We start from the raw sequence: 14,478 nt of genomic DNA, 5'->3' as shown, positions 1-14,478 counted from the left end.
CCTGGGACCGAGAGACCCCCGCAGACTGACCTGTCACACAGGAGACCTCAGATGCTGATCCCGCAGCTCCCTCCGCATCACTGGCCTTACTGGCACCATCACCGCCATAGCCTTCAGCCTTCTCAACTTTACCACAGGGTCCCAGGTCGGAGGTGCCTCTTTCTGGCTTTGCAGCCGGACCAGCGCCCCCCGTCACATAGACAAATTTTTCCTGGGGCTTCCTTTGTTTTCCTTTTTTATCCTTGATTTTTGTGTCCACTTTGGGAATGTCTTTGCCAAAATGAAGACCCCCCATATGAGGAGGGGATTCCAGCAGTTGCGACACCAAAGCCCCCACCTTATGACTTCCTTCCTCCAGATCAGACTCCTCAGAGGTTGTTGGTAGCCCAATCTGCTCTAGCTGGAGATTGCTGGTACTTGTAGTGCTGCCTTGGGTTAGGGCTTGTTCAGCCGAACACGCAGGCTGCTCTCCCAGACTCTCCTGTACATCCTTGTAGTCGTCCTCATCCGAGCTGTCGTCGCGATCACTGGACTGATCAGTCTGCTGCGAGTTACTGCGTCCTGCAGCCATCTTCGCAAACCGATCATCGTTCATGATCTTTTCTTTAAAGGGACCGCTCTCCTCCAAGATCCGCTCTCTCACATCTTTCCACACTTTAATGCACTCTTTGCACTTCTGCATTACTTTAGAGACTTCGGCCTTTTTGCCTTTAGAGGTGGCTTGGTCTCTTTGCAGCCTGGCAGACCGCAGTTTTTCCATCTGCATAACAATCTGCTTTCCTGCAGTCTCATACTCGGCCATGCTTCTTGCCAGCCGGGAGGCCAGCTCTACTACAGACTCTCCCTCTGGCCTATCACTCTACTTTTCCGGCTTTGCCAGCTTCTGTGGCTTACCTGTCTTCCTCCGGGCCTGGCTACGCGTCACCATCTCGCTGCCTGCGCTGTCGGATGCAGCCGCACTGATGGACTGGCCCGCGTTACTGCGCCTGTGACTGGAGCCCGTGTCACCGCTGCCACGACTTAGAACCGTCCTTTTCTCCGGTTCACCTGCAGTCCTTGGCTTCTTATATTTTGCCGCTGCTGCTGCGGAACATCTTGGAGCTGCAGAAGCCACCGATGCCACTGCGAAGTTGCGGCCATCTCTGTCCTCCCTCCCTCCGACCGAGATCGGAGGGAGGAGGTGCGCGACTGCATGACAAACAAAGCCCAGAAACGTGCACTGTTCCTGGGCTCTCAACAAGGTCTCCACCTGAGAAGCAGACCACACCCTGGATCCTGCAGAGCTCTTCAGAACACAACCTTACTCCAGAGCTGCACTCACTATTCTGCTGGTGGAGTCACTGTGTACATACATTACTTATCCTGTACTGATCCTGAGTTACATCCTGTATTATACCCCAGAGCTGCGCTCACTATTCTGCTGGTGGGGTCACTGTGTACATACATTACTTATCCTGTACTGCTCCTGAGTTACATCCTGTATTATACTCCAGAGCTGCACTCACTATTCTGCTGGTGGAGTCACTGTATACGTACATTACTTATCCTGTACTGCTCCTGAGTTACATCCTGTATTATACTCCAGAGCTGCACTCACTATTCTGCTGGTGGAGTCACTGTGTACATACATTACTTATCCTGTACTGCTCCTGAGTTACATCCTGTATTATACCCCAGAGCTGCACTCACTATTCTGCTGGAGTCACTGTGCACATACATTACTTATCCTGTACAGACCCTGAGTTACATCCTGTATTATACTCCAGAGCTGCACTCACTATTCTGCTGGTGGAGTCACTGTGTACATACATTACTTATCCTGTACTGCTCCTGAGTTACACCCTGTGTTATACTCCAGAGCTGCACTCACTATTCTGCTGGTGGAGTCATTGTGTACATACATTACTTATCCTGTACTGCTCCTGAGTTACACCCTGTGTTATACTCCAGAGCTGCGATCACTATTCTGCTGCTGGAGTCACTGTGTACATACATTACTTATTGTGTACTGACCCTGAGTTACATCCTGTATTATACCCCAGAGCTGCACTCAGTATTCTGCTGGTGGAGTCACTGTGTACATACATTACTTATCCTGTACTGCTCCTGAGTTACATCCTGTATTATACTCCAGAGCTGCACTCACTATTCTGCTGGTGGAGTCACTGTGTACATACATTACTTATCCTGTACTGATCCTGAGTTACATACTGTATTATACCCCAGAGCTGCACTCACTATTCTGCTGGTGAAGTCACTGTGTACATACATTACTTATCCTGTACTGACCCTGAGTTACATCCTGTATTATACTCCAGAGCTGCACTCACTATTCTGCTGGTGGAGTCACTGTGTACATACATTATTTATCCTGTACTGATCCTGAGTTACATCCTGTATTATACCCCAGAGCTGCACTCACTATTCTGCTGGTGGAGTCACTGTGTACATACATTACTTATCCTGTACTGACCCTGAGTTACATCCTGTATTATACCCCAGAGCTGCACTCAGTATTCTGCTGGTGGAGTCACTGTGTACATACATTACTTATCCTGTACTGCTCCTGAGTTACATCCTGTATTATACTCCAGAGCTGCACTCACTATTCTGCTGGTGGAGTCACTGTGTACATACATTACTTATCCTGTACTGATCCTGAGTTACATACTGTATTATACCCCAGAGCTGCACTCACTATTCTGCTGGTGGAGTCACTGTGTACATACATTACTTATCCTGAGTTACATCCTATATTATACTGCAGAGCTGCACTCACTATTCTGCTAGTGCAGTCTCTGTGTACAAGATTCAAAGCTCAAATCTCCCAGCATTCCTTGCTAGCTTTAGTGATTTGCATTCTGGGAAGTGTCATCTTTATATCACATAATGTGGAGTAATTTAGCCGCTCTGCACTACAAGAGTTCAACCAAACTGTTAATTCCCTAAAAAACAACGCATTTCGGGCCTAAAGGACGGGACAGCTGAGTGACTTCACCATGTGGTGGTTTTGTGCTCCTACTTTTTCCCCTGGCCTCTCGGTATTATTGTTCCCGGGTTGTATTTGTCACTTATAGGGCTAGGTTTTTAATACCTTTTTTACAGAATTTTTCCCCGACTTGTTATTTTATTGGGGCTGATTTGCACAAAAATCTATTTACAGTCAATTATTTTTTTTATGCTAAAATGACGTTCCGGAGCGGCTCAGCCATTTCTGTCGGGTGTATCGACCTATAATCTGTATAGTCTGGCAGTAATGGGCGGCTGTGGTTGGCATCGGCGATGGGTCATTTTCTCTTTCTATATATATATATTTTTTTTTATTACTTTATAACTTTTTTGACCATGATGTCACATCAGACCGCCGGGGGTCGTTCACTCTATATTTTATTCCCTATTTTACACTTTGCTCCTGTAGCTGGGGCATCAGGAGCCCCCCTAGTGTGGCAGTAGTCGCTGTCGGAGTTGGTCAGGGGTCTGCTAATATCCTGCAGGTCTGACATGCCAGGTGTTGTTGGCAATCACATGATCACCGTGTCCGGTACAGGAAATGGCGCTGCCGCTTCCTGCATCTCACTCACTGAGCGCTCTGTGGCCTGTAAAAGAGAAGGCAGAAGCAATTAAAGAACGCTTCTGTTACCGACAGCCGAGACCCCGCCGGCTCCGGCTGGACTGCAGCAAGAGAAGCTTTAACCCCACGTCATATATTATTGGCCAGAAATGAAGCCCAGGGCCCTGTGGCGTATGTTTATGTCGCTTGGTCTGTAAGGAGTTACAATTATTTTGCCCGGGGTCGGTACGAATACAATAATACTAAAATTATATTTTTGGGGTTTTTCCACTTTTACACAATTAAAATCTTTTCTTTTGGGAAATATATTTTTCTTGCATCGCTGTATTCAAAGTCCTATAGCTTTTTTATTTGTCCCATGGACAGAAGAAGTTTCTATTGGTACCATTTTAGGATACATGTAGCTTTTGGATCATTTTTATTGGGAGGCAAAAAAAAAACAAACATTTTGGCTCAGTTCTTTGCTTTCTTTTTTGCTTCAACGTGCAAACTAGAGTGTGTTCAATTTATTGTACGGGTCATTATGGACTTGACGATGCCAAACATGGTGTCACATTGATCTCCTGCGGCCTGTAGTTCCATGGACTTCCACACTTCCACAGGTGTGTGAAGACTGAGCTGGCTGGGTGCGTATTGCTCCAGTCAGTCATTCACCACCGGCCTGCTGCACATAAACACGGAGCTGGCCATTTATGCTTCTCCCCATTCCCTCCCAGATCTCTGGTACTTGGAGTTGTGCATGTTCTGCTTCGCTGTTACTTGCATGCATGAGGTTTTGGGTGGGATTCCCTTCTGCCTATTTGTTGGTGTGAACAGCGACAGGTTCAGTGTCTGTTTGTAGGTGTTGACTACACTTGGTGTGAACGGTCCTGTTCACTATGTGTGTTTTTTCGTTTGTTGGGTGCCCCTGCCACTTACTATCTACGGCGAGTCAGGCCCCTAGGTTCCAGCGTAGGGCTGTTCCCATTGGGACGATCGCCCCACTTGTAGGCAGGGTTCCCTTTTTGTGTTTTAATCGTCTTGTTAGAGTAGGGACTCACAAGACAACGAGGACCCTTGGCGTTGGCTTGTGAGCTTACATATTCTGGCCAAAATACAACCGATACCTCGTATGTACAAATTAGATATTTCCATCAGTCTGAGTGTTGTGGTACAGCGGTAATTATTTGGCACCTGCTGCCCGTTGCAGTTTGTATGCACGTCCTTACTCCCCTCTCCTCTCTCCGGCCTTTGTTCCGGTTGCATCCATGTAGGTTATAGTTCACACGAACTGCACGGATGTAAAACATTGTTTTTTATTTTTTTTCTCTAAAAAGAGGGGAAAGTGCCTAAAAAAGGGGTTTATTTTTTATACTTTTTAAAATTTTAATCAATACTTTTTTAATAGAATTTTTGGAAAAACAGAGAAGTGCTACAAGCTCCATTACAATGACAGGCTGAATATAACGGAGCAAGAAACATGGAGCAGTATGACTAGACACCGAAAATCAAGGGCGTAACCAGGACAATTATTGTTTTTCACATTTTTTTTGTTTACCATTTTTGTTTTACGTTTCTTTTATGTCTCTGACCTTCAAACAGCGATCTTATGATCACCTTGATAATAAACTGCAGTACTTCTGCACTGCAATGGAGTGGCACTAACCTTTACTGGCCTCCAGGTCTTTCCCCGCAGCGTCCCGTGTGCTCTCCGGCTTTACGATTATCTCATTAGTGGTATCGTTGAGATCAGACTTGTTAGGTACGTGATTGGGAATGTCAGAAATACAATCGCTATGATTTTCGTGCAAACCATTAGCAACTGTAGTGGCGGGGCACGGCGGCTCCGCGGCGGCGTCTTTCTTCACTGCTTCTTCCTCTGTGGAAAAATAAACAAAAACAGGTTTGTTAACTAGAGATGAGTGAGCACCCAAATGTTCGGGTCCGCGTTATTCAAGTCGAGCTTTTCGTAAAATTCGAGAGCTCTAGTCCAGTAACGAACCCCATTGACTTCAATGGGAGACTCGAGCATTTTTTGTATGTGGGACGCCAGGTCCCGAGATTTTTTTATTCTCTCTCTCTGCCAATGACATGCGCTGTGCCGTGGTGGGGAAGGGCCAAAACAGGCACGTCACAGTGGGGAGGAGCCAAAAACTGGGGCGGAGTCGAACACGGCTTGATGCTCGTTCGAATAACGAGCACCATCAAGTACGCTAATACTCGAACGAGCATCAAGTTTGGCAGAGTAGGTTCGCTCAACTCTATTGTTAACATTAAAGAGGTTTTCTGAACCTGCGATGAAAAACCACCAAAATCAGCCCAATCTGCGATGACATCCGCGCCGGTGACCTCACTTACATTCTACTACTGGCTCCATGTTACTTTGCAAGCCTGCCTTCTGCTTGCGCCACCTCGGCTCTCCCTTCATTTATACAAGAACCATCATCCTTAGCGCTGGCGTCGCAGTCAGCACCAGCTCCAGCGATATGCGCAGTATTTTCACGGACCGAAGCGTTACTCATTCACGGCAAACGGCACTTTTTTGCTCACATATTCAATGCACTTTTCACGTGAATATACATGTATCCTGTGTATTCACTGCCCATTTATGTTGTCCCATTGGCTTTAATGGGCAATTTCGGTTTGTAATACGGGCCAAAATAGGACATGCTGAAATTTTTCTCATGCGCATGAAAAATACATGTCTGAATACCCCAATACAAATCAATGGCGTTTACCTTCTCTGTATTGCATGTGTAATATGGAGCGCAAATACATCTGTGTGATTGAGGCCTTAGTGTAAGGAAGCGATGTGTTATCCGGAAACACACAGCTCTGTACACACTGCAGTGGCCTGAGATGGTACTGCAAGCACAGCTCCCATTCAGTTCCTTGCCCACTGCAGTATGTATGGAGTTGCGCGTTTCCAGCAACATGTCAGCTCTGTACAGCCTGGAGATCAGCTGATCGGTGACGATCTCCGGCCGTGACCTGTCCTCAGGATAGTTCATCAATAACTCAGTCCTGGGAGACCTCTTCAACCCTGGAACCTGTGTAAATCATGGGCATGCTGATTAAAGGGACGCGTTGGCATCACCCCCAGCCATACCTGTAGCTGGCCGTTCAGATCAGCAAATAGTTGAGTTTTGGAAAATTAGTCCCATTAGGCCTCCTTCCCACGAGCGTGACGGGCTCCGCAGCGTAATATTCCGCTGTGAAGCCCGTCACGGCGCCCCCCAGAGCCCCTATACTTACCTGCGGGAGATAGCGTGAAATCGCTTCCCCGCCCACCGCCGCGCGTCACCGCCCGTCACCGCCCACCACCGCCGCGTCACCGAGCGTGTCACGTGCACAGCCGGCCGTGTCACGTGACGCGGCCGGACCGCGTCATTTGGCGTCATATGACGCTCGGCGGTGGGCGGGAAAGCGTTTTTTCACGCTATCTCCCGCTGGTTACAGCGGGAGATAGCGTGAATGGACGGCTTCCATTGACTGCAATGGAAGCCGTCAGTGCGTACAGCCCGTCCTCACCCGCAGAAAATAGAGCATGCTGCGGGTGAGGACGGGAGAAATCGCGGTGCGTAATTCCGCGGTGGAATTACGCATCGTGAGCATTGTGCTATTAGGTTCAATAGAACCTAATAGCTGCGGGCAACGCAGCGGATTTTCGCCGCGAATTACGCGGCGGAAATCCGTTCGTGGGAAGGAGGCCTAAAACCATGAATATTATACCACGAGGATGTTACAATAGAAAAGATGGGGCCGACGGTAATACACGGCGCACATCTCTAATACCTTGTTCACTTAACTCGGCTCCATCCTCATCCTCCTCATCCTCCTGCCTTCCATTCTCCTCTTCTTCCGACTCGGCTCCGCTGTCGCTGCTCTCCGCCTTCCCGTTCACAGCCTTACAATTGGGTGTGGAGGTCAGAGCAGAGCTGAGGTCTACAGGGAGGCGACAAATACAAAGACGTCACATTTCCACCACGGAAGAGCGAACGAGCAAATGTTAACAGGAAATCAATGATCAAAGCCGACAAAATGAGAGAAAGAAACAAATCTACGGGACGGTTCCTACGGCGGGGGTCCCATCTATCAGAGGTTTCGTGCCGACACAAGCGATGACATTGGGGGGCACGGTTTGCACTGGTCAACTGATATGAACAATCCTATGGAAAACTATAGGATCTTCTAGTATCCGTCTTACTGCAGCATTGGATGGCCGGATATATAGGGACCCGGCCTCATACAAGGGCTTATTCACACTGGCGTATGCAACTCTGGCCCGTAAAAGACGCAGCATTTTCACTTTGTGTGCATGTTGCCGTTTTGCTGAGCATGTGCAGGATTTTATATCCATGTTGCATCCGTGTGTCATCCATTCTTCACACATACAATCCCCCCCCAAAAAAAACAAACTCAAGCAGTGAAGTTGGTTTTGTCACAAGCCACAGAAAACCGGGAGTTCAAAAAAACAGCGCAGTGAACGCAGATGCTATTGCGAGTTCGCAGAATTTTTTTTAACGCGCCCAGAGGCTATAATGAGTGACCGATCGAAGGATATGGACCAAAATAGGATATTTAGCAATTTATTCTACTTACATGGACCATCGTCCTGCATGTAAAAACGCACGTTTCAATGCATCAATTTAATTGAGACGCTAAAGTGCGCCAGATGGCCGTCCGCTACCAGAAGACACAATGCTGCCCATGTTGGCTTTATCTGGCAGACCCTCCATCGTATTCCGTGGGGAAACGGTGAAGCCCAGCTGCCACACAACCCTCCGCACAGCGAAGAGCGGCATCAGGTGTTAGAACTGCCGGCCAAACAAGTTGTGGAGGGCAGATATCTATTGTCTCCGGCCGGCTGAAGACCAAGAATAAGTCCTGGATCCCATCCCACAATAAACTGCAACTTACAGAACTTTGGCAAGAAAATACGGAGTAAACGTTCCCAAAAGACACAACAAATGGGAATGTGGAAAGCAGCTGTCGGCGGTGCGGATAAGGGGAACCGCCGTCCTGGAAGTAACCAGCGTTGGGAAACAGACGGGCAGAACGAGTAAACCTGCGGCCCCACGGCCAAACGTGGAATGAAGCCCAAGTCAAATGTGCTCATTGACTGCATCCAATGAGTGAGGGAGATATGAATGTATCTGAACCCCCTAGAATGGATCGGGTCTTATTAGGGCGTCACATGGGCTACACCATGCTACATAAGATGCCGACCCTCGGATGTGTCAGCTATACCTTGTGACCAGAGCGGAACGCTACAGGATATTCGGAAAATACACACAAGCCGTCCATCACAAAGCAGCGTGCATCAGCCCGTCCGCAGTGGGGCAAAAAGTGATTTTTTTTTCTATAGCAGTTTTTTTTAATTTTAAAAATCCAATAAAACAGAAAATACAAAAAGGTAGAGATGTCAAATAGGAAGAACGGAATAAGCCAGATACATGCAAGATAACTGGAGCAGCACTAATAATGTACAGGTCTGTCTGTGTATTTGGTATGAAAGAGCCTTTCCAGAAGGCGGGCTGCTTGACTGGCACCAAGTGCGTACAAAAACAACCAAGAACTAGGCAAATCCCTAAACCAGTAACCAAAACAGGAAGTTGGCATAATTTGAGGTCAGTAAAAGGGAATAAAAGAGAGGGGAGGAGTGAGGGAAGGCAAGAAAATAAAAAAAGAAAGGGGGTAGCGGGGGTTGAAGTTTGGGTCTGGGAGCCACCGAGGTGAGAGTATTAAGATGAACCCGTAAAACCAGGTTAGTTCTACCTTATTCATGCATCTCTTCCCAATGACTGTCCGTGTCCTATTCTCTGAGGAATAGTAGGCGGGGAAGAAGACTTCCGGAGGAGAGGCATGCAGGCTTTATCCACATTTAGAAGGTGTCTCAGTAAGGAGCACTTTTATTTCTGAATGGAGAAAGAAGAACCCCGCGTCCCGAGGCAGAGGCCGACCCGTGATATCAAAGGAAATGTGGCAAGCCTCCTCCGAAAAGGAAGAAAGGAGACAGAGGGACCAGAAGACATGAAGAAGGGAACTGGGCTCCTGTCCACACCTCCATCACAGGGAGAGACCCCAGGGAATAGGACCACTGGGACGGTTTCCCATTTTCATAAAAAATGTGGGGTAACTATTAACCAACCCTCGGGAAAGGGCAGGATAACCCATTGTAATTATATGGGACGGAGTGTCTGGCGGGCCCACAAGTGGAGCAGAGGGATTCTAAATCTGTCAGACGGTGAGTAGTTCGAGAAGAGGAGGAAGTTAGGAAAGGAAGTGAGAAGACTCCAATGCCACTCATCCAACAGGGAAGTCCTGGCGGTTATATAAGAAGGTCCGCGGAGGGCCAACTAGCTCCATCCAAGAAATACTGGACCTGAAGGCTCCCCCTCTGAGCCACTCCCGGAAACAACCGCCACCGATATTCCTGGGAGTAAGAGTGGATTCCCAAGAATTGGGAATAGAGGAGATGGTGCTGGGGAGATCTCCGGATTGGGGAAGAGCAGCTGCTTTTAGGATCAGGCCGGGGGCTCCAATAAAAGGGCCATTCAGTGTATTCGGAGTTGTACATGCAACCTACATAATATAAATGGCATCATTTTGGTTACACAGCCTATAGATCCAGTCCTCGGCACCGGTTCCTGACAATCTTCAGCAATGAGTGAAGCTTTTCTTCAAGGTTCTTATTAAATGATTTATTAGCAGAACTACAGGAGGAAATCCCGAGGTTATAAAGTGCGACCGTAAATGTTATAGAGTGCTCTGCGTCAGCAGAAGTTGTGATCTTCGAGCTCCTCTTACTAACCACAACTCAGACACTTCTCCCCGAGGCTGACCCAGCATTCAGGAGATCAATGGACTCACAGCGTCACATATATAACGGTCTGCCTAGTATATAGCCTACTCTAAAGAGCCATCTCAAGGAAGCGAGATCTGACAGCGCAAGGGCTGCTATAGGCATACTCTCTATAGAGGCCCAACTACAAGCCGCCCTAACAAGCAGGCGCTAATACCTCCCATTCCCCCCTCATGCGTGCCGCGTGACATTAGTAACCCTGAACTACTATGAACTTTGATAGCTGCAAACAGAAACTTGCTTTGGAAGTGTTTTGCACTGATATGGTGGATTAACTAAGTCCAAAGATCACAGCAGCCCAGAATCGCTCTGCCAGCGGGAGTGGAATGTTACCAGCAGCTTACAGGAGAGCTCCGAGCGCAGGATGCAGAGAAACGGTAAAAAAACGGGGCGCCGAAGACACAAAGTAACAATATCCCATAGAAAATCATTGAAAACAAATAAATAAAAAAATTCTGTTTAGGTTGTCGTTCACATGTGCTCTGAAGACTCCGACGCAGATCTGTCATGGAATCCCAGATAACACGCGGCGCTACTTCATTTGGGAAAATCTGAGGGCATGCTGAAAAAGATGGCCGCCATTATAGTTATGGCTGCACCCCCGCGGTTAGGAGATTCATCATCCAGTAGCTGCCGGACATTAAATCAATTACTTTAAGCAGCAGCCTCTTCTGTGTGAGTCTCTGCCTCTGCAGCACCTTCCTCTTCTCCCTCCCCTCTCCATAGACTTCTATGGGCAGCATGAGACAACACCTCCCCATAGTTCCCATAATCCATCTTGGTGTCTCCATTATTAGATTTATTCTCCTTCTCTTCATAGGGCAGCAGTAGATGGGACTCCAACACTGAGGTGAGATAAAACACTTACTAGAAGCTATAACCATGTCTAGGTGTGAGTCTCTCCTCCTCCTTCACTCTGTGCTCTCTATAGATTTCTATGGGCAGCATGAGACAACAGCAAGCAATGAGCAAAAGAGCTGCCCCCCCCCCCCCAGCTTTCCATAAATCATTTCATTGTCTTTGTCACTACAAACAGACTTTATGCGACAAAAAGCAAATAGAAAGAAGGGGGACCCCTAGTGGCCAGCTTTTTCAGAGGGATTCAACAGCACAAGTCCATCATTTTAAGCAAATCGAGCAATTGGCACTTTCGCTCGTTATCATATCTCGAAGTGCGACAACCATTTTTATACCTTCTACACACATTGCATTATTGTCAGGTACTCTTCCCAGGTTACAACGTGTTCTAGGCCCAGAGTTCACTATCCTGGAATCAGTCGACGAGCCACTAACCCCCCTCATAAGTGCATTGAAATTCCACTCCTGGTTTGCTTCCCGCATGCTCTAAACTTTTTGAATATTTTTTTTTAGGCTTAGAGGAAAGAAACAAAGTCAGAATGGAATTTTCCTTCATACCTTCTAAAGACTTAGCAACTTTGTCCAGTCGTACTGGCATGTGGGAAGAAGAGGAGAAACAGCAGAAAGTTTTGATTGAAGGAAATACACAAATAGATAAGAAGGAGAAACACGTACTGAGAGGAGCGTAAAGCACAAAGAAGTTTGGCCCAACCTGAAGATACAGCCGATCCGCGTCCGTGCTTTTTGTCTTCCACTATTTCATAAAAGGGTCCGATAACTTGGAGTAATTCTTCCACTTTCTCCGTCACTGGCATTGTCTCAAGGATCTAGTGTCCAAAAGGCAGAGGTCACACAATGGAGGAGAGGTCAAGGTTCTAATTCGTTTAAATGCTATTTATCAAAATGTCTTTCATGGAAACGGTGCAGGAGACAAATGGCGAGTAATAGAATTCCTCCACTGCGGTCCCCGGACTGGTGGGTCGCTTTCAGGTCTATTTACAGGGGCCGATGATCGGCCAAATGTGTTCATTCGCAATCACTGCCCTTTGTAAAGATGCCCAGAGTTTGCCAACAAATGAGCAAATAATCAAGCATTGTATCGGTTATACGGGCGCCTCTACTGGTGTAAACAGGGGGTGCGCTGCGGACCGAAACGCAACCTATGGGGGTACGATACACATGCGCATGAATACTGCTGCACATAAGAGGAAGTCTAACGAGCGCTGATCAACTTTACGTTTCTAGTTCAGTCCAGCTATTAACGATGAGATTCCCACATCAGCCCCTCCCCCACTAACTACATTTAGGCCAATTAACAAAGCAATTATGGCTGCGCAGTCTTTCGGCCAGGTTAGACACCTGTAGTGACCCAGATATTATAATTACTTTCAGGTCACCTGATGTCAGCCAAAACTCAGGTTACGAAACGCACCAGCATGAAAACAGCAGACGCCTCCGAGGTATAAAAACCAACGGGCGCCAGCTGGCTAGAAGCGGTCCGTGGTTTTTTAACCCTCCGACCACTGCTCCAGTTCTTGCCTGGTCTCATATGTGGGTGAATTTGTGAGATCGCTCCCCCCCCCCCCCATGAGAAATTCTAGAGGACATTCCATATCCTAGGAGATAAGCAAAAAGGGCAAGCAGTCCTAGAAGGGGGGGGGCATGTGGTCCGAGTCGCTCCGGGGAAAGGGTGGTTGGCGCAAGGTGTGAGCCACTCCAGGGGGGTGGAGAGGGAGCCAGAGGTGCGAGCCACACCGGGGGAAAAAGAGTTGTGCGAGCCACTGCGGTGGGAACACGAGAGGTGCGAGCCACTGCGGGGGGGGGAACACGAGAGGTGCGAGCCACTGCGGGGGGGGGGGAACACGAGAGGTGCGAGCCACTGCGGGGGGGGGGGAACACGAGAGGTGCGAGCCACTGCGGGGGGGGGGGGAACACGAGAGGTGCGAGCCACTGCGGGGGGGGGGGGGACACGAGAGGTGCGAGCCACTGCGGGGGGGGGGGGGACACGAGAGGTGCGAGCCACTGCGGGGGGGGGGGGGGAACACGAGAGGTGCGAGCCACTGCGGGGAGGGGGGAACACGAGAGGTGCGAGCCACTGCGGGGGGGGGGGAACACGAGAGGTGCGAGCCACTGCGGGGGGGGGGGGAACACGAGAGGTGCGAGCCACTGCGGGGGGGATCACGATAGGTGCGAGCCACTGCGGGGGGGAACACGAGAGGTGCGAGCCACTGCGGGGGGGGGGGAACACGAGAGGTGCGAGCCACTGCGGGGGGGGGGGAACACGAGAGGTGCGAGCCACTGCGGGGGGGGGGAACACGAGAGGTGCGAGCCACTGCGGGGGGGGGGGAACACGAGAGGTGCGAGCCACTGCGGGGGGGGAACACGAGAGGTGCGAGCCACTGCGGGGGGGGAACACGAGAGGTGCGAGCCACTGCGGGGGGGGAACACGAGAGGTGCGAGCCACTGCGGGGGGGGAACACGAGAGGTGCGAGCCACTGCGGGGGGGGAACACGAGAGGTGCGAGCCACTGCGGGGGGGGAACACGAGAGGTGCGAGCCACTGCGGGGGGGGAACACGAGAGGTGCGAGCCACTGCGGGGGGAACACGAGAGGTGCGAGCCACTGCGGGGGGAACACGAGAGGTGCGAGCCACTGCGGGGGGAACACGAGAGGTGCGAGCCACTGCGGGGGGAACACGAGAGGTGCGGGCCACTGCGGGGGGAACACGAGAGGTGCGAGCCACTCCGGGGGGAACACGAGAGGTGCGAGCCACTCCGGGGGAACACGAGAGGTGCGAGCCACTCCAGGGGTCCAGAATAGCCAGCCACTTCGGGATGACATTACCGCAGACAATCTACTTAGCTGTAATCAAATCCGAGCACTTGTTATTTTCTGCAGAAGTCTAATGACCCGGACCGTTAGTCCGGACCGGGCAAGTAGATATTCCTGGAATAACAAGATCTTCAGTTTCGGGCAAATAATGTTGATGGTTTCGCTGTTTTTGTAGCGCGATGGATTATAATTGATCACTTTCTGTAGACTGGGGGATGCTCAGAAGCTCCAGCCTATATCTGGCCTCAGATAACAGATTTTTGTGGGTGCACCACCCAATCTATCCAATGGGATCTATACCAATCTGGACAACTACACTACACATTGATGGCCGCCGTAGGATTGTTTGTATGAACGATCCCACCGCTGGCCAA

General features: G+C 49.4%; 1 protein-coding gene across 1 annotated transcript in view; it reads right to left on the bottom strand.

The window, feature by feature from the left end:
* ACBD5 (acyl-CoA binding domain containing 5) overlaps window positions 1–14,478 on the bottom strand; it is a 60,768-nt gene that overhangs the window by 25,666 nt on the left and 20,624 nt on the right. The window contains exons 5-7 of the mRNA XM_066585138.1: window positions 11,986–12,100; window positions 7,346–7,495; window positions 5,217–5,429 (exon numbers count right to left, since the gene is read on the bottom strand). Of these exons, the coding sequence (XP_066441235.1) occupies window positions 5,217–5,429; window positions 7,346–7,495; window positions 11,986–12,100 (478 nt within the window). The remainder of the gene's footprint in view (window positions 1–5,216; window positions 5,430–7,345; window positions 7,496–11,985; window positions 12,101–14,478) is intronic.

The sequence above is a fragment of the Eleutherodactylus coqui genome, chromosome 12 (genome assembly GCF_035609145.1).
Source record: "Eleutherodactylus coqui strain aEleCoq1 chromosome 12, aEleCoq1.hap1, whole genome shotgun sequence".
Lineage (NCBI taxonomy): Eukaryota > Metazoa > Chordata > Amphibia > Anura > Eleutherodactylidae > Eleutherodactylus > Eleutherodactylus coqui.
The sequence above is the reverse complement of the archived record's forward strand: the minus strand, read 5'-3'. Positions and strand labels throughout refer to the sequence as shown.